The 22,925-nt window shown below is 39.4% G+C and overlaps 1 protein-coding gene across 11 annotated transcripts in view; it reads left to right on the forward strand.

Moving 5' to 3' along the window:
• The window catches only part of RNF144A (ring finger protein 144A), a 69,001-nt gene that overhangs the window by 40,452 nt on the left and 5,624 nt on the right, over positions 1-22,925 (forward strand). For all 11 annotated transcript variants that reach the window (XM_074819999.1, XM_074820005.1, XM_074820007.1 and 8 more), the window contains 6 exons: positions 135-280; positions 15,596-15,700; positions 15,910-15,970; positions 17,063-17,270; positions 19,124-19,271; positions 20,571-20,660. In XM_074819999.1, coding sequence (XP_074676100.1) covers positions 146-280; positions 15,596-15,700; positions 15,910-15,970; positions 17,063-17,270; positions 19,124-19,271; positions 20,571-20,660 — 747 coding nt within the window. In that variant the 5' untranslated portion in view covers positions 135-145. The remainder of the gene's footprint in view (positions 1-134; positions 281-15,595; positions 15,701-15,909; positions 15,971-17,062; positions 17,271-19,123; positions 19,272-20,570; positions 20,661-22,925) is intronic.

Consider the following 22,925-nt stretch of genomic DNA (forward strand, 5'->3'; position numbering starts at 1 on the left):
TTGCTGTTTATAGGGGTTTTTTTACCAAAGAGCTAACAGGCAGCAGCTGACAATGAGATTTTCAGTGTCAGAAATGTACTGAGTATCAATATAAGGAAATGATGGAGTATCTTTATTTTTGTGCTGTTTTTCAGACTGCTCTGCAATGACTACAGCAAGATATAGGCCTACCTGGGACTTGGTACTTGATCCATTAGTGTCCTGCAAGCTCTGCCTTGGTGAATATCCTGTGGAGCAGATGACAACAATAGCACAATGCCAATGCATCTTCTGTACCCTGGTGAGTTGGCTTTTTTATTAGGCATAAAAAACAATGCACAGTTTTAACTGCAGAGATCATGTGTGTTTCTGCTGAGTAGGTTTCACCCTGAAGTATTGATGCTGCAGTGGAAATAAATACTGTTGCTGCGGACTTGACACAAATGCTAGCAAGTAAACTTTTCCTGTTTAAAAAAAGTTTTTACTCAGCACTTCAGTATTCTGCTGTATAGTTACCTCCTCACCTCCTTAGCAAGGTTATTCACACTTTCTTTTACCTATCAGTATCTTGGATTTGGGGTAGTGGTTTTTTTGGTTGATTGTTTTTTTGGGTGTTTTTTTTTTTAACTTTAGCTTAGAATGGAATATTTCAGTTGGAAGGGACCTACAAGGATTGTCTAGTTCAACTGCCTGACCACTTCAGGGCTGACCAAAAGTTAAAGTATGTTAAGGGCATTGTCCAGATGTCTCTTAAACACTGACAGGCTTGGGACATCAACCACCTCTCTAGGAAGCCTGTTCTAGTGTTTGACCACCCTCTTGGTAAAGAAATGCTTCCTAATGTACCGTCTAAGCCTCCCCTGATGCAGCTCTGAACCATTCCTACGTGTCCTGTCACTGGGTACCAGGGAGAAGAGCTCAGCACCTCCCTCTCCACTTCCCCTCCTCAGGAAGCTGTAGAGAACGATGAGATTGCCTCTCGACCTCCTTTTCTCCAAACTAGACAAACCCAAAGTCCTTAGCTGCTGCTTATAGGATGTTCCTGTCACCAGCTTTGTTGCCGTCCTCTGATTGCATTCAAGGACCTTCACATCCTTCTTAAATTGTGGGGCCCAGAACTGCACACAGTACTTTAGGTGAGGCCGCACCAACGCTGAATACAGCAGGATAGTCACCTCTTGTGACCAGCTGGTTACTCTGTGTTTGGTGCACCCCAGGATGTGGTTTGCCCTCTTGGCTGCTAGGGCACACTGTTGGCTCATATTGATACTGCTGTGAACTAGCACCCCCAGATCCCTTTCTGCAGGGCTGCTCTTGAGCCACTCCTCTCACAGTTTATACTTGTGCCAGGTGTTACTCTGTCCCAGGTGCAGAATTTGGCATTTGGACTTGTTAAACTTCATCCCATTAATCATTCCCCAATGCTCCAATTTATCTAGATCCCTCTGCAAGGCCTCTTGTCCCTCAAGAGAGCCAACAGCACCTCCCAGTTTGGTATTATCAGCAAACTTGCTAATGGTGCATTCAATTCCTGTATTGAGATCATTGATAAGTATATTGAACAGAACTGGCCCTAGAACTGAGCCCTGAGGAACACCGCTGGTGACGGGTCACCAGTCAGATGTAGCCGCATTCACTACAACCCTTTAAGCCCTTTCCTTCAGCCAGTTCTTCACTCAGCACACTGTGAACCTGCGCATCCCACAGTTGGACAACTTATCCAGAAGGATGCTGTGAGGGACAGTATCAAAAGCCTTACTGAAGTCTAAAAAAACTACACCCAGCACCTCCCCTTCATCCACTAAGTGGGTGACCCTATCACAGAAGGATATCAAATTAGTTAAACAGGACTTTAACTTGTGAACCCATGTTGACTGTGCCCAACGATTGCATTATTCTTTAAATGCCTGTCAATAGTACCCAGTATAGCCGTACACACACTTGTAACTAGAAAAATATTTAATGTATTATATATTCTAATTTCACTGTTTCATAATTACAATCACATAATATGTTTTCTTTACTATGTTGTACAAATGCACGCCTGGAATAACGAGAATCTTGTCAGTTAAGTATAAAACACTGTTTGGTGAGCATAAGTGTAGTATGTAGCAAAGATCACCATCACAAAATGTTGATGTTAATTTGTTGTAAATGTTGGTGTTGTTAATTTTGCCATGGATGCAGGTACACCAAAAACCTTGTAATGATGGTTCAGCAGTGGAAAACTTACAGTAACATCAGTAAGAATATAATTTCTGGGATACATGATGCTTAAAGACTTTAACATCATGTCATAAACTCTTGAGAAATTATAGGTTCAGTCATGGGATCCGGTGATTTTTATTTTTTCTAATTCAAAAGTCCTTTTCAACAAAGTTAGTGCTTTGGTGGGTTTTTTTAATGTTGAAGAGCAAGGATTTTTTTAAGTAGTCTTTTCAATCTTTTTCTTCATGGAAATATTACCATTTTTTTAAATAATAGTTTTTCTGATGGTTATTGAGAAGATATAGAGGTTGCCGGTAGAACAGACAGCTCCTTTTTGTTGCTTACAGAAAACAGCAAAAAAGCAATGCAAACAGCTCAGTTTCTAATACGTGTAATATTCTAAGAACTCAAAGTTGTTGCAACCAACTTTAATGTTGATGTTCCTTGGAACAGAGGAAGTGAGCACACAGGCAGATAAACAGATACAGTCTGTTGCAAGCACTGTGCCTGTCCAATTAAAAAATAAATATTGCTTCGTTATGCACTTTGAAAGGAGTATTTGTTCAATCATGCAAAAGTGTATAAAATGGGCTTCATGAAAAACAGAATAATAGGCTTCATGAAAACTGTTCTCTACTGTTTAGGATTTACAACTGAGTTTTCTGTGTCTCTCCCTGTTGCCTGGATGTGGAGAATATTTTAATTTAATTTTTTCAGTAACATGTAAGGGGCAGCAGAAAGGCTGGATTGCCAGATATGCATCTTTCTCTCCAGCTTGTTCCTTCTGACATTTTCTGCCATCACTGATCTTCCATTTCTTCTTGGCAGAATACAGTTACTCTTACTGCTGTTTTGAAAGATATAACCTGTTACAGATATTAAAGGTGTAACCTTTGACGGTAACCTGTTCTTAGAACCTGGCATAAGTAAACTTACTGTCATGACATTGAATTCTTGTGTCGAACTCTATTCAGGTGGAATCATCAGTCCATTTTTACCATTTGTGTTTTGTTTTGTCTTGAAATGCTCATTTGGCTTTGTCCTGTTTAAGCAAATCAGCATATCTTGTCTGCCTCTTCTCTGCCATTTGTATGAGCTTCACTACAATGACATTTGAGTTCTCTGAAAACATTATTTGCCCTGAATTTTTTCAGTGAATTAATAGGAAATAATATTACCCTTGCTTTCATTGATGGTGGTGTGGAAAGAAATAAGAATCAGTCCAAATAATTGCAAGAGCAATAGCTATAAACATGTTACAGACCAGGAATTCAGTGTGACTGAAACCCAGGACCTCCATCTCTACCTTGTGAACAGCCTGCAGGTTAATAAATTGCCTAAGAAAATACTCCTGTAATGAGTCAGGCAAGACTGTTCAGCGCATTGGCAATGGTTAAGGAAGAGTGTGACAACTATGCACCGATTCCTTCACTGGTGTTCCTCTATATGCAGTCCTCAGTATGAACTGTGTTTTGTAAACAGCCAAATTAAAGTTATTAGAATACCAGCAGGGGAAAAAAATATCCTTTTGACTCAAGACTTTGGGTGGAGTGTACATACAGTAGATCCAGTACACTATACTAGGCTAAGTGGAAATAAAGAAATATTTGACCATCTCAGTTTTGTTCTTGGTGGATCAATATATAATTTTGTTCTGGCTACTTGCTTTTATGTAAATGATCTGAGGTAACTGATGGCCTCTGCAGTGATATGAGCAAAAAAGAAAAAGGGATGTCTATCACAAGTGTGAAAACTATTTTTGCTGCAATTCTTGCTCCGATCTCTAGCCCTTCTGTCTAAATTGCAGCAAGCTGAGACAGCATGAGTATGTATTACAAAGAGATCTTTCAAGTGCCGTGCTACTGGCATGTAGGCAGAATTTAGATCAACATGCGGATTTCTCAATCCTGTAATATTTCTGTTTGCAAGTCTTTACTCTTTATAACCATAGAAATGCTGTGGTAAAGATCTCATGAAGGACTGTCTTCTCCCAGCACTTATGCACTAACACAACATTGCTATTCAGAAAGATAGAATGGGGACACTGTTTCCTTTTGCTCTCTGGCAGAGCTGTGCGTGGATTCAGTAGAGCAAACTGCCAGTGCTCTGCTGATATGACATAGACGCTACAGTTTCCCATCGTATTATCTTGCCAGTTGTGGCTATTAGTGCAATACTCCATTATGGTTTTTATTGTTATGATTGTTAATGCACACACAATGCTGTGAACTCTCTCAGGTTTTGCATATCTCATCCATTAGGAACGTATCCGTTGTTGGATTGCTCGAGGAACCAGAGGAACAGAAGTCTAGAGAGTAGAAAGGAAAACAAGCTATCTACTGTTGGCTGTTCGTTTTTCTGAGTATTGTCAAGGGGCAAACTAGTGTATCTTTTCTTCTAGAATCATGTCAGCAATAGGACCAATCTTAAGTGTGCTTTTCAAATTTTGGACCAAAATACTTGAATGTCTTGCTTTTTATTAAATCACTTTTTCCTACCTAAGTAGCACACAGTACATAGCTAGTAACCTTAACTTTTGAGATAGTCATTTAGCAGTTGCTTGCCCCAGCAGAAGTAATTGATTTTGCATGTTTTCTATGAAAAGCTGTCCTTATGGAAGGAAAGAGAGTAAAACAAAGAGAGCATCACTTCTTTCTTTTTGTTTAATTTGTTTTGTATTAGTTACTGCACCAAAAATTTGTGGTTATTACTTAGCCTTTGCTTTTTTGGGTTTTGAGTTTGATTACTCATCTGCAGTCTACCTTGTTACTGATGGAAGGAGAGACTGCTATTCAGATATGTGAGAGAGAGGTCCTACAATCAGAAAGAAAACAACAAAACTAATGTTAAGATCTACCTTCTGCTGCTTGTTTGTGATTTCTTGTTGGCCAGCTGTGGACATGTAGATCACCTTTGTGGTGTTTGAAACTACCACTGCTATGTCAATTTTTTAGTAGATACTGGTACTCTGATTCTTACCCCTAGGCTCTACCTTAACTCCTCTGGTTAATCTTCCCTGGACCTTTAGATGTCCCTCTGAGCTTGGTAGAACTGCGATTTAAGCCTATATCTAAGCGTGTTCTATCTCAAGTAGCATGGCAGTGGAATAGTGATAGACTCTACCAGCTATCGCTAGCCCTCTTTAACCAGGATTACTGCATTGGCCTAATCATGACTGTTCATACACATACACTTCATTCTAGTCATTCCCCTAATTGAGCTTCTCCATAGGCTGAAGACCTGAAAGGAAGACCCTATGATCAGCAAAGCAAATATCATTATTCTGTCTACAGCTGGCAGCAGGCATCTTTTTTTTTTTCTTGTTGTCATGCTTGACTGGAAGCACATAGAGCTTTGCTGACTTCTGAGTTGAATGACAGGAAAAAACATGATTTACTTAGTGTTATCCCTCACTCCGAATGAGGCACAGGTTGCCTCAGCTTCTCTTTCCCCTGGGGCAAGGCAGATATCATGAGCAGCATGGATGGGAGCAGGTGGGCTTGGCTGCTTTCCCTGTCCTGCAAGATTTGTCCCTGTTTGCCAAGGGAAACCTGCCTTAGCAGGGCAGCACCAGGTTGAGGCCAGGCTGTCCCCTACCTCTACCAAGAGGAGATGCCCTGCTTGCTTTGAAATGGGAGGGAGCAGGGAAACCTCATGGCTTGTGAGGTTTTACAGAGCTCTGGGTACTTAGCAGCTGTAATGTTTTCCTGTTTCCCACCAGCCTGCTGGCAAAGCTTAGAGCTTGCTGCTTGTGCTCACTTCCCCCAAACCTTAGCAGAGAACTGATACTAATCTTGACATGTGATGTGTCAGTAGAGGCTTTATGGTTAGAGGTCACTATGTGTTTGCATAGCAATTCACATGGTTGTCTGGGTTCTGACTTGTCTTGTAGGTGCTGTGATGACAAAACTCCTTGCTTAGATAATAAACTTGCCTATTTACAAAATAATTAATGTACAGTTGGGAACTGTATAACCCTGAGTGAAAACTAAACTTGATACAGAGCCTTCAGCTCTCCCCTCTCCTGTGTGATGTTACTAAATGAGATCAACACTATTTGTCTTCAGCGGGGTGTTGGGAAAACTAGTTCATTTTTGTTTGCATAATGTTTTGCATGTGAAAGTGAAAGGTCCTTTCTTTGCTGCAGGTGTATTGTCCTCCCACTCAGAAATATTCTTTCTGTTCTGAAATAGAATAAAACTTTCTCAAACCACCATATTTGGGAAGACAGAATTTTTCTGTTGTTGTTTTTGCCTCCTGAATATTTGAGTTTTATCCTGCATATGTTAGCATTTGAAAACAAATTTCTTTTTGTAAAATTTATTCTGTGTGTTTCTACCAATTGCAGCCCTGAATAAGTGAGAACAAACAGCTTATGTAAAGTAATTGAAGGGTAAAAATCCATCATGAAAAAAATGCTTACATGTATGTGCACTTGAAATATCTATTCTATGACAAAAATATGCATGAACTGCAAGATTAATATCTCATTTGGCCATTTTCTGCTGACTATCTACTGATGTGAAAGATTTTTCTGAAGAAAAATTGTTCATCTTCTATATATCTTACAGTACACACTCATATATAAATGTGTATATAAACTCCCTCAAAAAAACCCCAAGAACAAACACAACCCACCATTTCAAAGGATAGGAGGCAGCTGTAAGTCTTCATTGCCTTCTGTTTCTCTGTTAAGATGTTCAGCTGGAAACAGGCACTTGTTTTTTCAGGTTTAGTTCCCGTTGCTTGATCCTGCTTGTGACTTCCGCAGCCATTTATTCCTGTGTCTCAAAGGGTATTTGCCATATTCTAATATTTCTCAAGCTGAAGAAGTCAGCAGGGCTCCCTTTTCTGCATCCTTGATATATACATTTCTTCTTGCCTCACCTTCATCATTTGTTGATTAATGGCCTGATACTGACACTTTTCTGTGCTCAAACTGGCACACTTAGTCCAATGCAGAGGGTTTGGAGGCTGCATTCAAGCAGAGGGGTGCTCCACCTCATTCCTAATGTGAGTATCTTGTCTGTGAGTTGTTTGCATCAGTTAAGAAGCGTGTACGTGGGACTGCTGAGATATTTGGGTGTACTGTCAGAATGTATTTGGACAGATGTAGAGCCAAAACAGCAAAATTTCTGCTGCTGTCCCCAGGATAAATCAACAGGCATCTTTGCTCTAACCACAGTGGCATCTGCAATGGGCGAGTCCTTGCTCCTGGCAGGCTGCTGGCCAAGTCCCATCCTGAGACTCTACCAACTCATGGGAGCACAAGGACTTATGGACAAGACCAGTTTTTACAGCTCAGAAAGGATGCTCAGATGGTTTGTCCCAAGACATGGAAGCACATGGGTTGTGTTTATCTTCCCCAGCCAAGACACCATTTGGCCATCATCCCCAGGCAAAATGATATGACTGGATTTAGGCTGACAATATAGGCTGTAGCAGGGCTGCACAACAACTGGTGCAGTCTTTAAAAACTGATAGCAGGGCAGGAGGAAAAGGCATTTTGAACAAAAAAGTATTTTTAAAAAGAGTCCAAGTGTTGGGCAGGTAGAAACAGGAAGCCTGTCAAACAGAGCTTTTTCAAATGCCACTTTGTGGAGAACATTTATCACCTGTGATGTTATCCATCTCTGGTCCTGGCTGAGGTCCCTTTCTTGGTGTGTACCTTCTTGTTCACAGCATAGGAGACCAAATTTGGGCACTAGATATTTCCCTGTTGCAGAGCTCTGGAAAGCCTTGCAGGTGCTTGTCTTAGAGTCAAGGTTTTGTATGCTTGTGTAGCATGATTTTTGTCTCTGCAACAAAACAAAGGATATAAAGACCAAATGTGTAAGACTATTCTCTGTTACTGCTGTCATATTTTTAGATCTGAAGTACTGCATGTCAAGATAAGGGACTGTTTCCTCCTGTGATTTATTCTTAAGGATGATGAATCAGCTGCAGTGTTAATAAAAATTGGAATTTTGATAGTAAAAATTTCTTTGAAAATAGATAACTGTCTCTGAGAAGATGTCTATAGAAGTGGAAATGATCTATTAAAGTTCAAAGTAGTATCACAAACATCAAGCATGTCTAATGTACATCTTTCTGAGATCTAGATGGTTTGTGAGGTTGAATATAGTTTATGTCCTTGGATTTGGTCAGTATAGCTGACAGTATATCTAATAAAGAAAAAGATCACTCCCATGGTGATGTGTATGCCTCAAACAGATCTCTGTGATTAAGTGTGCATAGATCTTTTCCAGTAAGTCATTTGTCAACCAAGTAGGTTAGGGATGATACTAAAAAGCCAGATTGTAGATCTGCTGTGGAGAATTGTATATGCTGGAGCAGCAATGCAAGAGTATTTCAAAGTTGAGCCTGTGATTAAATAAGAATACATTTGAAGAAGGATTATAACTACTACTTTACACAAAAAGGCCATGTAGTAAGTTTGAAAGAAGCTTAAAAGCTCTCCAAGGAACCTACTATTTTTCTTCTTTTCTCTCACATGTTTTCTTGCATGCTCTAAGGGTACCACGGAAACTTGGCAGAAAATACTTTTCTTTTTCTATGAAACACGAAGATTAAAAGTACATTGATCTTATTACCAGATGAGCATTCCTGTTGCTTTTAGAAGTATCCAGCAACATATTAAAGAAAGGTAGCATATGACAATTTTATATATGGCTACAGGAATCCATGCTTTTCAGGAATAGGGAAGACTCAGGCTCAAACTTTACTGTTATTCTTCCTCTTCAGAGACTACCCCAGCTGTAGGCTTATTTTAGTGGAGATTTTCATCTTGGGCTTGTTCAGACTTGTCTAAATGGAAAGTCTTTCTAGAAAGTGACATCTTCTTCAGGGAAAATCTCTCTAGCTCAGAGTGAATTTGCTATTTGGACAAAAGAGAGGGGAGCTATTTAGCCTCCACCTGAGACATGGACACCCAAATTCATATCTCTGATTTATTTGTAGTGAGAGGCATTTGCTCACTCATGCACATTCTCTTCCCCTACCCTGGTGAGTATAGCACACTGCATCACTATGTACTATTCTCATCTGAAGCTAAAAAATGATCATTGCATCACATTACCCAAAAGACTTAATGGACAATGTATCTACCAGTATAAATACCTATTCACCAGACTGACTGCGGAATTAGCTTAGTGGAATTAGCACAAAGCAGTCGAGTAACCGTGGTATTACACTGTCTTATGGCAAGAAAAGGTGTCACCTCCTCAGTATTCATTTTTCAGTAATATAAAGAAAAATACCTGGTATGCAGAGCATAAAAATGTTACAAAATACTATTAAAAGTAGTTGCAGTAGTTTTGTTCACCTGCGTAGCCTCATCATGTGAATTTTGAGCTTTGGCTTAATATCCTTTTAGCACAAAAACTGCCCATAGACCAAACTGTAGATTTGTAGCTACAAAACACTGCTAAGTGTGTGCTTCTCACTCAGTATCCTTTTATATTCTTCATATTCTTTCCTAGAATGTAAAGCCAAAAGGGTTCTTTACGTTCATCTAGCCTGATGTCATCTGTAATGTGTATCATAAAATACCAACCAGCATTTCCTGGCTCTTCATGTGGTTGAATGCAAGTTTATATAAATATGTGTGCGTATATATATACGTATGTATATTTTTAGAAGTTCATGTAATCCTGGTTTGCAGATTGTATAGAATTTGCAAGACTTCAGGAATTTAGTCTACATGTTAATCATCTTACTCGGAAACATCTTCTTGTTCAGTTTCATCTTCCTTGCCAGTATTATTTTCTATTTCCCCTCTTTGCATTGATACTTAGGCCCACTAATTCTAGAATCAGATTTTTTGTTTAAAAAAAAAAAAATAAAATCTCCCTCACTGAGAAAACATTTCAGCCCTTCCTCATGTTCCTGAAGCACAAAGCAAAACTCTTAGTGATTGTGTGTCCAAGGTGAAGGGTTCTTTACCTGGTTAATATTTGTGCACAGTAGTAACTGCCTTTGTCTCCTTTCAATATTCACCTTTACCAAATGCATTGCAAAAAATTAATTCCCTTTCTTGCTTAGAACTTGGTGAATGCTAGATTTCTTTCCTTTTATTTCTTCTTTTTTCCCTTTCAATTTTATCAGTAGGTGTTTGTTTTTTAAAAAATGTTTTACCAATACCAGCATGTGATGATTTTGCGTGTAGTGCATGTTTTGTTTTAGGATGGCTGTGGCCTAGTGCCAGCACTAAAATACATTTAAAATTTTAAGAAATAAATCAAATGATACCATGGTAATATACTTGGCTCTGCAATCCTGTCATGCTTTTTTGGCCTTTTCAAATCCATTGAGTTATAAAATTTCCCATATGACTTGGCACTTGCATCTGCAGCATTAGTGTAGTGAGAAGTCTGCATTTTGACAAAATCCACCTAACAGTTCTTAAGAAAATAGTACAGGATAATCTTATTGCCTGCCTAACTCTCAAATAAAAGGTGACATCTTGAAAAGCCATTTCTTGTCCCCTATGATAGTAGTAATAACATGTTCTTAAAAGTAAATTTGTTGTAACGCTTCAAAAAGGTATGTTCTTTTATTTTAAAAAATGAAGAAGTTCACCAAAAAATATCTTCAAGTGTTTCTAATTACGTGCATTTTGTGTTGTAAAATTACCTTAGGCAACAAATGAACACATTTTTTTGTCAAAGTAGGTGGTAGATAAGTGTTGCCCCACATTGAAACACTGAAAGTCAGATTCCTTCTCATAAGTTATGATAGTTTTTATTTGGTTTTGGATGTCAGGAGAAATAAGTCAAAGCACAGTCATCAGAAATAGGCATAATTTTTGCTCGAATTCTCCTAAAAGAAAATCAAAACCCAGACATTTTAATTCTTTATATTGAGATTTTGCTGCAGCCTGTGCAGGTTTGTTAGAGTTAAATTCAGCAGAGTAAATTATGTGTTATGGTTTGGGAATTAAGCAAAATAATAACCATTTTGATTCTCATAGGGTATTTTGATCTTTATAACATTAGAAAAAAGGATGTGCAGCTGTAAATCAACAGCACATCAATGGTCACTGAATCTACTTTTCTGTGTGGTGCAATCCTTGATGTACAGTGGTTAGAAGTACAACTAATCTTGCAGAGCTTTACATATTAGGCTATGCTTGGCAGCTTCAGAAAGGAAGTTGTTCCTTTATTAGCCATCTGTCTCTTGGGCTGAGGCAAACAAATAAAAAAAGTGTTCCTAATTTACATAGGCAACTGATAGTAAAACTGCTGCTGCATTGGGCTCTCAGCTGATCCTTGTGAGAGAATGGATCTGGGCCAAAATTCCTCAAAGTGGATGTGCTCCTGCCTTTTGTCATGGGGACAGCAAATGACAGTAGGATTCTTGGATTACCAGGTGGAAGAAAAAGCCATCCACACACTGGAAAGGACAACAGTGATGTGCAGAAAGAGGACAGAGCAGGGATGCACAAGGAGTGTGCATACAAAGGGAAAAATATGGGTGTAATGCTCAGGAGAGCTACCTGGTCTCTTCTGACCAATCTTAGCAGCAACTGGGGCATGCGATGTATCTTGACCTATGGTTTGTATAACCTTATATAAAGTTTTAAAATATAGGTTTTTATATATGTGGGTTTTATATATACTTTATATAGTCTATATATATACACATATGTTGTGCAGTGCTTTGCTTTCCTTTCTCTACAGGAAATTACAAAAATTATATGGCAGTTTTCATGGGGTTCCCTGTGTAACATTCATATATGGTATTATATTACAATCTTCTTTTAATTTAAAAATATATGAAGTTGTAAAGTGAGTGTTAAGGTATAGATCTGTATAGTTAAGGAACTCAAACAACCTTAGTAGTGCCCTAGGGTGCCATCATATAATAATTGTTCTTTTCCTCCCCTGAGTCATTTGGTATGCTGGGAGTATAAATGCTGGACAGAAATCTAAGATAATGCAATTACTTGTTCACTTGTTGCAACTGCAATGTGAAACAGAGTAACTTGCCTAAGGATTGTTATAAACTAACATATTTTAGTTCTGGATTGGGAAAGAAGTAGGAGCACACACATGGCTTCTTACTGTAGCTGAATGAATGACTAAAATCTAAGACACTTGGCCCTCTCCTCTTGCTGGCTAGGCAGGTCTTCATTATTCCAGGTGAAGATGATTGTCAAGAGTACAGAAATGAAGTACAAAACTGAATGCAAAGGAAATGTTTTCTCTTATGATCTACTTAATTCAGTAAAGAGTTATTTTTTGTGAAATACCAAGTCTTACTCTGGCTTCATCATGTGAGACTATATACATAAGCAGAAATGTACAGAGTAACCCACCATCAGTTTTTGATAGGTTTAGAGTATCTCCAAGTGTGACTTACTTAAATATTGTTACTGAAGTACAATGAGGATTTTTTTAAAGAAAGAAACAAGGGGATTTTAGCAAAACACTGCTTCAGATAAAAGTAACTCTCCATTGACATACATCCATTAAAGGAAGAATAAAGATTCTCCTCAGCATACTGGTTTTATAAGGGTCAGTGTACAACACAAAGCATATCTTGTGACCTTATTCCTTCCTCTGCCCTTAGGTACCTAATTTCCATTCCTGTTTTCTCTGAAAAATTATGTAATGCAGTTCATTCTGAAAGTTGTTTGGGGTGACTTATACTCCCATGTTTTTCATTCATCCTATATAGTACTTTATTGCCTTAATGTAAAGGCTATGAAGATATTTTCTTCCAGCATGGGGTCAACTACAAGCTGCATAGAAAATGATCAACAGTTAATTTGTCATCTTTTTGTAGTTCTTTTGTAATGAATTTTTCATAGTATATGACTGAGTACCTAATCCTACTTTATTGGTTTGCTTGCATGATGGTGCATTTCTAGTACTGTACTAGTTTTAAAATTTTCTGACATAAGTGACACATCTTGTGTCAGCTCTCAAGAGAAGATGCTGGTACCCTGTGCTTCAAATTCTCTTGCAACCACTTTGGGTTACTTCTTCTCTACTTGAGAAGTCTCTGGAGTAAGGAAGTTCTGAGTGGACAGGGTGTTTTATCCTCTGCCTAATTTACAGCGATATTTCATGGCCTTGAGACAGCATCTGTGTTCCCAGAAGGTGTAGCAGGAGTGCACTTTGGCTTGAGCTGGTTTTGAGGAGATAGAGGCCAGTGCCACATCAGGGGAAGTGAAAGGACTTGGACACTGCTCGTGGAAGGAATGAATTATGTCATTCCTTAGAAGATATAAGGAAAGGGAAACAAATCGAATAGGCTTTGGCAGTGGTCCCAAAGAGCTTGAGGAGGAGAATTAACCATATTAATGATTAATGATGGTAAAGCTCATTCAGCTTGAAAAGTACTTTCTGTAAGTGCTGCCATTAAAAATGTATGCATTTTCATTTTAATCCACATTTGGTGTCTGCAAATGGAGGGGAAAGGAAAGAGCCAACAGTGTCATTATAGTAACACTAATACCTCACTACAGCTGAAATCACAGTTTGCCAAGGCACGCAACCTGGGATCTGGTTCTTGCAGAGCTCAGCCTGCTGTGGTTGCTGCTAGTGGTTCTCTTGAACTGCTCCACCACCTGCCCTACAGAGCTCTAAGTGAAGGCTTGGAAACCTTCTGAAAGTCAAACATCTACTAAGTGAAAGTTGCCTTCATTAAATCCCTGCTGATAAAAGAAAGACAGAATCTGTCACATGTATTTTTTACACATGTAAAACTTTTAGAGATATCAATTATCTAGCTTCTGTTTTTCTTTTCCAAAAAATAGACCTGTTGTCTCTGATGAGTAGGAGACACAGAGATTATTTGTTGTGCTATCGAGGTGGTGGCATGTTGCTGCCAGAAAAGCTGGGTACCAGAGCAGCAGCAGAAATGGTGTGGGCAGGAAGTAAGGTTTTTGCTGCAATCAAGCTGCAAGATGTAAAACCTAGAATAAAATGTTAATATAGGTGATAGGGTGTCTGAAAGGAGCTGAATAGACATATCAAGAGGCAGAACAGGAAGAGAAGAGGCTGAATGAGTAGCATCAAAGTCTGGACCTTAGCAATTACGAGCCATGTACGAAGGGTTAGACTGGAAATGTGCTCGTTGATGGGCATTGGAAGGAAGAAGCAGCTTTGTGCTCTGACCTGCAGATAGGTAAGCTGGGCTTGGCAAGGTCGATGCAGCCCATTGCCTTCCCAGGCTGATGGTGAGTCGGCGGCTGCATACCTTTTGCAAGCTCTGTCTGGAAATAGTAATTGAAGTCCCTGATTTGCCAGCTTGCTGCAGAGTGTGTAATCCTTCTCGCCTCCCACCAGCTGTATGCTGAGCTTGTTTTGTATCTTCATTTCACTCTGCTGTTGGTCTAGCCTCGCTCTTTATTCGCATATCTGGTAACAGAGAGTTAGGGACCTACTTTCAGTAACTGTCTCCAGTTTGCCACTGCCAGCTGAGCTCACAAGCAGGCTGAGAACACCACAGGGTGACCCATCTACTGAAAAGCAGACCCTCGTTTGCTCTTCCTGTGTAGCATCAGGCTGGTAGAAGTTGCACGGTATCTGCAGAGAGAAGGATCTCTCTTTCTCTCTGTCACTCCCCTTGCCTCCCCAGCAGATACCTGTGCAGTAGCTCTCACCTTGATGAAAGAAGTGTGGAGGTGGAGGGGGGTGATTGCTCTTCAAGAATAACAAGGTTTGGTCTTAATTTGCCCTTAGTCTAAAATACCTACCTTTCTTCTTTGTTTTGTTGACGGTTGTGCTGTGCTCTACTGTTAGATGCTATGTTTTCAGTTATGACTTGGGTAAAATGCTGTGGTTGCTAGGGGAGAAAAGTATTAGTATTACCAATATTTATTATTCAGTCCCCATGGAAACTGTAGTTCTTCTGGGAGTCCTAATTCTCACATTTTTCCTTCCTATGGAAAAGATATATCTTTAACCATGAAGTTCAGATAGTTATTTTCTAGAAATAGAAGGCAAGATATACCACTCCCTTTTGCTCTCTGATATGCTTGACAGATGTCTGTCTATGGGTAGTTACTGCTTACTAAGCTGTGTTGTGGTTTCCAGTCACATGAAGATTTTTGGAATGTGGTTAATCTAATTTTATCTTAGTGGTGTTTTATTAATTTTTTTCCCCTCTTAGCTCCCTGTTTGATTTGTCCTTTTCCCCATTATTGTTATTTTTTAATTTGCTCTGTATTTTAAATTGAGGAAGAGTCATTTGATGGGAAAATGAACTTGCTGTTTTCTATTTAAAGGTATAACCATGTCAAAACTGTGAGCATGGCCCATGGCTGTAAAAGAGACACAGTAGTATCTGTTTTTTTTAAAGAAGTTAGAGTTCTTCAGATTTTCAGAGGAAAGCTGTTAAAATACTGAGTGGTTTATTCTTGGTGGGATAGTTAACTCAGTCTTTGGCTCTCTTACAGTGCCTGAAACAGTATGTGGAACTTTTGATCAAAGAAGGTCTAGAAACAGCAATCAGCTGCCCTGATGCTGCCTGCCCAAAGAGAGGTCATCTGCAAGAAAATGAGGTACACTTTTACTGCAAATAGGTGGTTTTTTTTAATTTTATTTCCAGGATGTTTAAATGTGTGTTGCTCTGTATGTTGCCATTGTTGTCAACATACGTTTTTAATAATTCTCTACAGGTCAAATATTTTGTCTCCATTTGTTGAAAATGCCTTAGGTTATTGCTGTTCCTAATTGGAAATTTGTCTTTTCCTTTTCCTTCCTTCAACAGATTGAGTGCATGGTTGCATCAGAAATCATGCAAAGGTATAAGAAGCTACAGTTTGAAAGAGGTAACACATGTAACACCACCCATTGCAAGGCTGGGGAAATGGTATCACTCCAGAGAGATCCCATAAATCAGAATCTGGCTCTGCACATGTTCATGCAGCAGCATTGTGCATTAATTGTTTGGTCATCACAACCTGGACACACCTGCCCACCCCCCCACCCCCCACCCCCCGCAAAAACCCCAAACCAACACCAAATAGAAAACATTGGTTCTGTTCTTGCCTGCGTGATTCCCAGAATTGCAACATTCTGAGAATAAACTAAGGAAAGAAAATTGCTATGTATTATATTGCTCTATAACTAAGGGAGGGAGTGACTTCTATTTTGAGCTTTGCTGTTTGGGTTGATTACCAGTACTCTAGGGGCTGGGGACTAGACTGACCCCTTTTATGGAGCCAACATTATCTTCTGTGATGGCATCTGGTGCAGAATTGCTAGGCCATTCTGTGTGTAATACCATGAACCTTGTTAATTTTTATGAGGATAAGCTGACTGGGTGCCTATGGGGTTATGGTACTGTGTGGCCATAGAGAACTTACAGTAAGGTTTTGCTGAGGGCAGGATCCAGCCTAGAAACCCCTGAAGTCATTGGTAGGTTTTTATTGTCTTCACTGGGCTTTGAAACATGAAATAACTTATCAGTAAGCAGCCTCCAAGAAAGGGATGAAACTGTATAACAGTCTTACACTACTGTTAATCATGTGGTTACATTAGGGCAGAGGCCAACTTGAAGTAGAGTCCTACTGGGCAAGTCACTGTAAAAACACTTTCTGGTGGGTTATACCTGCATAGTATATGCTCTATTTAACTTCAGGTACAACTGAAGAAAAATACAACATCTCATTCTCAGAACAAATTTAGTTCAGTGAATGAAAGTGGACAATTAATTCAAACTCAGGAAACTCACTTTAGTTTGGTGCCTGTTTGCAAAGCAGGCCAGATTTATGTCTAAGTGGGTAGCATAAATTAAAAGGCTTCTTTTGAAAATGTGCGTCTTCAAATGCCTTGCCAGTCAACCTCAGCTGGAATACATTGTTGTGGAAGGCTGGTCTTGTAACTGCCTTTGAAATTTGTTCTTTCATGTCCCTTTCCAGAAGTGCTTTTGGATCCGTGTCGGACTTGGTGTCCATCTTCTACTTGCCAGGCAGTTTGCCAGCTCCAGGAATCAAGCCCACAGGACCCCCAGCTGGTCCAGTGCAAAGCCTGCGACATTGAGTTCTGCTCTGCTTGCAAATCTAATTGGCATCCAGGTCAAGGCTGTCAAGAGAACATGCCAATCTCTTTTCTTCCAGGAGAAACAAGGTAAAGTATTGCAAAAGATCAAGTATTTAGAAACAAAACACTCAATCTTTGAACAAACCAGAGTATGAATAGCAAAGAGGCAATTTCCTGATATTTTGTTTTAAAGCTGTTTCCTTCACTTAGTCATTCCTGTTCTTTTAATGCTGTATTCCAAAACTGGGTAGCTCTTGGCAGCCTCACTCCTTGCCACCACTCCTGGCAAAGCACAAAGGAGCTGCTTGAGTCTCTGTCAACAGCCTTTTTGCCCCAGTGGGAAAAATATGATATCCAGTCAGCCCTTGAGCTTCCCTTCAGATAAGATCTTGTTGCTGCTGGTATTCTGGACAGTGTGAGGGTTGGTAGCACCATGCCAGACAGTGATTTTTAGGATACCCTGTCAGTCATCCTAACTGCTGCACATTTGGCCAATGATCTTAAGTTCTGTTTCAAGCTGTTTCCAGTGGCATACTGCAGCCAGTGAATAAGAAAGGCCATTATGTGTGTGTTCCACTTAATATTTGGGCTTTTTCAAAGATAGTATAGCAGTTCAAGGTACCATTAAAGCCCTGGCCAGCCTTGGACTTAGCTATTCATAACTTGTCTTCTTTCAGGCTTTGCTGTAACAGATGACTGGCTAGGATGCTGTCATGATGAGTTCCTGGTCAAATATAGTAACTTTTGCACATGCTTTTTGTGTGTGCTTGACCAGAACTGAAACTCACTAAACTTCATGGCAAGGTAAAAAACTTTGTCTATGTTCCTTAGTGTTTTGGTTGCTCTTAGTTTTTATTTCATGCTTCATTTTTTACTCCATTGAGGTTTGTTTTTTCATTATTTTGGAGCATAATGTGCCAGTAGCAGTTTGTGTTACCATGCTTTTGGAGTTTCATAGTTTATGGATTCAAAGCATTTTTGTGGAATACAGTTGCCCCTAGTGTGACTAACGAGTGTGTGTCCTTTTATCCTGTCATTGGGCAAATCAGTTGATCAATCAATCAAGGGTCAGTCCTGTTTTCCAGCAAACTGTTGATCCCCATCAGTCGTTCTTGTATCTCCCACTGGCAGTGGCTGCAGGAAGTGTCATTTGTTAAGGTACATTTTAGTAGTTAGGTTGCATAAAACCTGCATATGGTGGAAAGCTACTCAAGGGAAATGAATGTTCTTCCAGTGTTTCCACATTCCTCTGTGTTGTGCCCACTATATGATGAACTTGTTTTGCACAGTTGTGCAAGACAAAAAGAGGCGGTGCTGACCCTGACTCATGAACAGTGTTAGATCATTAGAACAGTGTTAGAGATGAAGAGATCAGCTCTGAAAGAACAGTATGCCCAAAAAACCTCATGGTTCCTGATTTGGAGGGAAATTCCTAGGGAGGATCCTCAAAGAGGGCAGAGACAAGCAATCTCTCCCTGTTGCCCCAGTCTAAAGGAATGTAGTCTGGGCTTGTTGTGCCATCATGGCTTCCTCTTCTGAGAAAGAAGAAGGAAGGGAAAAGGAAAGTGGTCTAGACACACAAAGCATTTAAGTGTGAACTAGCTGCTGCTCATCTGATATGTTCCAGGATAAAATTTTATAATATCTATTAGTATCACTAGATAACAAAAGTAGTTGGTAAAATATGAGGTAAAGAAAATGTCCTGACTCTTACGTAGGCACTGGAGTCACTAAACATTTTTTTCTAGAGAAATATTTGAAAAATAAAGTATAGCCAAAATATCTGAATAATGAAATTCAGTTGAATACTTGGATCTCTAGTAATTTACCTTTTTTTTTCTAATGAAAAAGTAGACTTACCTTCTTAGCACCATTCTTAGACGTTCTTCTCTAAACTGACATGGCCACACATTTTACTAATTCCTGACTCTCTCCCACAGTTCAGTTTTTAAAATGGAAGAAGATGATGCTCCAATCAAACGCTGTCCAAAGTGTAAAGTTTACATTGAACGAGATGAAGGCTGTGCCCAAATGATGTGTAAGAACTGCAAACATGCCTTTTGCTGGTACTGTCTGGAATCTCTTGATGTAAGTATATCCCAAGCATTGTGGTTCTCAGAAGCTTAGAAGTTCGTTGCTTTGCCATCCAGCTGTCTCATTAAGCAATTAAATAGTAGCTCACTAGCTTCTGCCCAGCTTGGTGGACCACAACCCACCAGAGCTGACGCTGGTAATGTTACAGGAATTGTATGCTCTGTTTTAGTTGTCTGACCTGCATGATCTTCGCATTTTGCCTATGTGAGTCAGTAAATAATTATTAAAAAGTAAAATTTTATTAAAATATTCTGTAATCTTTACATGGCAACTAACATGGGGGAGGAGTGTTGCTGCTTTTTTCTTTCCTAATAATACTTCGTTTAGTACTGACTTTTCAATGTTCACCTTCTCAAAGGAGTTACAGGATGAGTACAGTGATGTTTTTTGTCTGTGGAAGTTTAACAGACAAACTCTAGATTTTGTGCATCACCATGCAGGAGACTAGCAGTCAAATTTGTTAACCGTTCGTTGTATTCTGTGGGACAAGAAATAGATCTGACATGTGAAAAAGAATACAGTGTTCTTCTAACACCAGGAATTTGTCAGCCTTAAGCTGCTGCTGTTGTATGTTTATTTTTTTTTTTTTAAATCAGGCTGTTATCATGCCCAAGGATCAGAGTATGTACAGTATACAACATGTGTTTCCATGTCATCTGTTTTTATTTTGATCATTATTAACAATACCAAAGGAAATGTTTTAGGTTCCTGAAAACTACTCTTGACTATTCAAATTGCGTGGATTACTAACAGTCCTTAAGCCACAGGCTTCTTACGTGCTCAGTTAAAAAGCAGTGTTCCCTTGGTACTAGGCCTGCTATCTTGGCTGATTGTGAGAAGGTGGCAGGACAGATAGGGACGTAATTTCTCAAAAATCTGTATTGTCCTTTTAGTCTTCAACTAGTAAAAGGAACCAGTTTTGGGAAGTTTGTGCTACAAGTATTCATTTTCCTTTGCTCTTTCTGTATGTGTGTAAAATATGTGCAATGGTCAGCTTATCTTCTTAGATCCTCTTGCTAAACTCCATGCTAGCATTTCAATATGCATCTCAAGAGCATTTGGGAGAAGAGTTCATTATAGATATATAACACTTGCTTAAACAAATCTGTTTGTGAAGACACTTAATTATAAACAAAGCACTTTGGAAAGGTTGGACCTGGCCATATCCACTTTACTAAGCTTTTATCTTCCTGTAAAATTCCAGGTTCTAAGTTCTCAGGAAATAGTATTTTATAACTTGAAGAACAGTTTGTACTTCTGTTTATGGCCTACCTTTTCATTTATATTTTGTAGGATGATTTTCTCCTTATACATTACGACAAAGGACCTTGTCGAAACAAGCTGGGACACTCCAGGGCGTCTGTCATCTGGCACAGAACACAGGTAAAGCTCAGATCTTTAAAAGGTTTGTACAGGTTTACTATTGTCATAGTGCTGTCCTTTACCTTACTCATTTTAACACCTTAGGGTAAAATTCAGTGCTGATGGTAACTGATTTTCATAGCAGATTTAAAGAGAGCAGTAGATTGAATGGAACAGTTAGCTCTCCCAGAGAGGACACTCCTTGGCACAAAGCCACTGAGAACTAGTAAAGGTACATTTGCAGACCCGGTTAAGTGCCAATCCAGATATGTTCTCAGTAAACCTGGAGGATGAACTAGGTTGTCACCATGCATATTATTAACAGGGAAGCTCATCCTGCAAGGGATCTTTAGCTCCAGACCCAGAACTGGAGAGGAATTAGCCTGAGTATGCTCACTATCTTGCTATGGACTCCAGTTGACTCATTCATGTAGGTTGGATAGAAGGTAACCCCTTGAGATTATCATAAAATCATAGAATGGTTTGGGTTGGAAGGGGCCTTTAAAGGTCATCTAGTCCAACCCCCCTTGCAATGAGCAGGGACATCAGTAGGTTCAAACACAGATTCAAATTGACAATTACAGAGAGTGTGGGGATACCTCTTGTAGTCTAGATCCAGTCTTGCTGGAGCAAGCATGAATGCTGGTAATGAAAGAGCTCTCTGCACTACTTTGATGTATACAATATAGATGCCAGTGTGTGACTTGGTCCAATCTACTGCCTTTACAGTCACTTCAGGGATACAAGGACATCTGGGTATCTGAGTCATCTCTTCCTAAATTAACTGTGTGCCAGTAAACACCTACCTTAGCTTGAGATTAAGTGCTTTTCTTGAAGTACAGATTTCTTTCCATTTGAGCATAAACCCCAAGTCTAGAGAATAAAGCCCAAGTCTGGACAAACAGCTAAACTGAAATAGAAGAAGGATCGCACCCTTCTCTCTCCACATACACCCCTGGGTGCCTGAGCTATGGACTGGGTTTGGCTGGGCTTAGCCAATGGTATTTTAGGAAGTGTGTGGGTACATCTTGATATACCTGTAGTATGAGCTGTTTAATCTGATATTTGGAATCTGTTCTTAGCCACAGCAGATAGTGCAAATATGTTTGATAGACAGTATGTTTGATGTTCTGGTCACAGTTGAGCAAGAAAGTGATAACTGTCTACCAGTCAGGGTGTAATTCTGTTAAACCCACTAAAGCCAAATCAACATTGCAATAATTTCCTTATGTTAAGTTTCTTTGAGTATTTATCCAAGGCAAATTGAGGCGAGCCTTTGGTTTGTTGTTAGTGGATTTAAAAAAAAAATAAATGTTTTGGCCAGAGGGAATGGCTTGATGCTGAGTAGGGCAGCAATTTCTTCAGAAGCAACAGAACCAAGCAGAAAATGAGTAAGTAATACTCAGCAGGCAGTTTTGTTTAAAAAACAAACAAACAAAACCACAAAAAAACGCCAAAATAAACAAAAACCCCCACAACAAAACAAAATGGAACTTAATGAGTTCTTTGACATATTGAGAATGAAAGGAAGGTGTAAGTAGGTATCTATTAGCAGTATTCATCCAGTCCACTTGAAATGCTAACTTCCAGCTTGGCTGTCTGACTAGTGCACTCTTAGCCTGGGCTGCAAAGAACTAGGCAAGGGTGTGCCGTCTCCAAAGAGCAGTATGGCAATAGTTGAAGCTTACTGTTTTTAAAGGAGATGAGAATTAGCTTTGTATTATGTGTATAGTAAATAAATGCAAAGATTAGTTAATGGAAGTTGCATTAGATTGTCAGCGCCTCCAAAAAAAACAATGAGTGATGAAACATGCACACCTCTGAAGCTGAAAAAGAAATTGCTCTTGACAAGAAATAAAATTGTTAGGGCAAGGAAGTTCGAGCTTCTTATCCCTGGACAGCCAAAAGTCAAGACTGAAAGAATTTGGCGTAGTAGGAGGCAGCCTGAGAGCAGTGACTGCTGTCCCACAGCGCCATCTCCTGCAACCAGCCTTTCCTCTCAGCCCCCAGTCTGAGAGTCCCTGGATAGTGGAATTGCAAAAAGAAATACATAGTAATCAGAACGGGAAATTGTCCGTGGCCGACAAAAGTACTAGTAAATCATCCCATCTATACCATGGCTAGTTAAATATTTGCCAGATAATTGAAGCAGCATATCTAGCCCTGGCTGGAAGAATTCTTAATGGGTACTGCACTCTAATTTCATTTTGCCTTCTGTTGTGAGGTTTTGATAGCAGATTAGCATTCCACTCCTGCCTTCATTATTAAAAATTATTCACAGACGCT

Source organism: Strix aluco, chromosome 3 (assembly GCF_031877795.1).
Source record: "Strix aluco isolate bStrAlu1 chromosome 3, bStrAlu1.hap1, whole genome shotgun sequence".
NCBI lineage: Eukaryota > Metazoa > Chordata > Aves > Strigiformes > Strigidae > Strix > Strix aluco.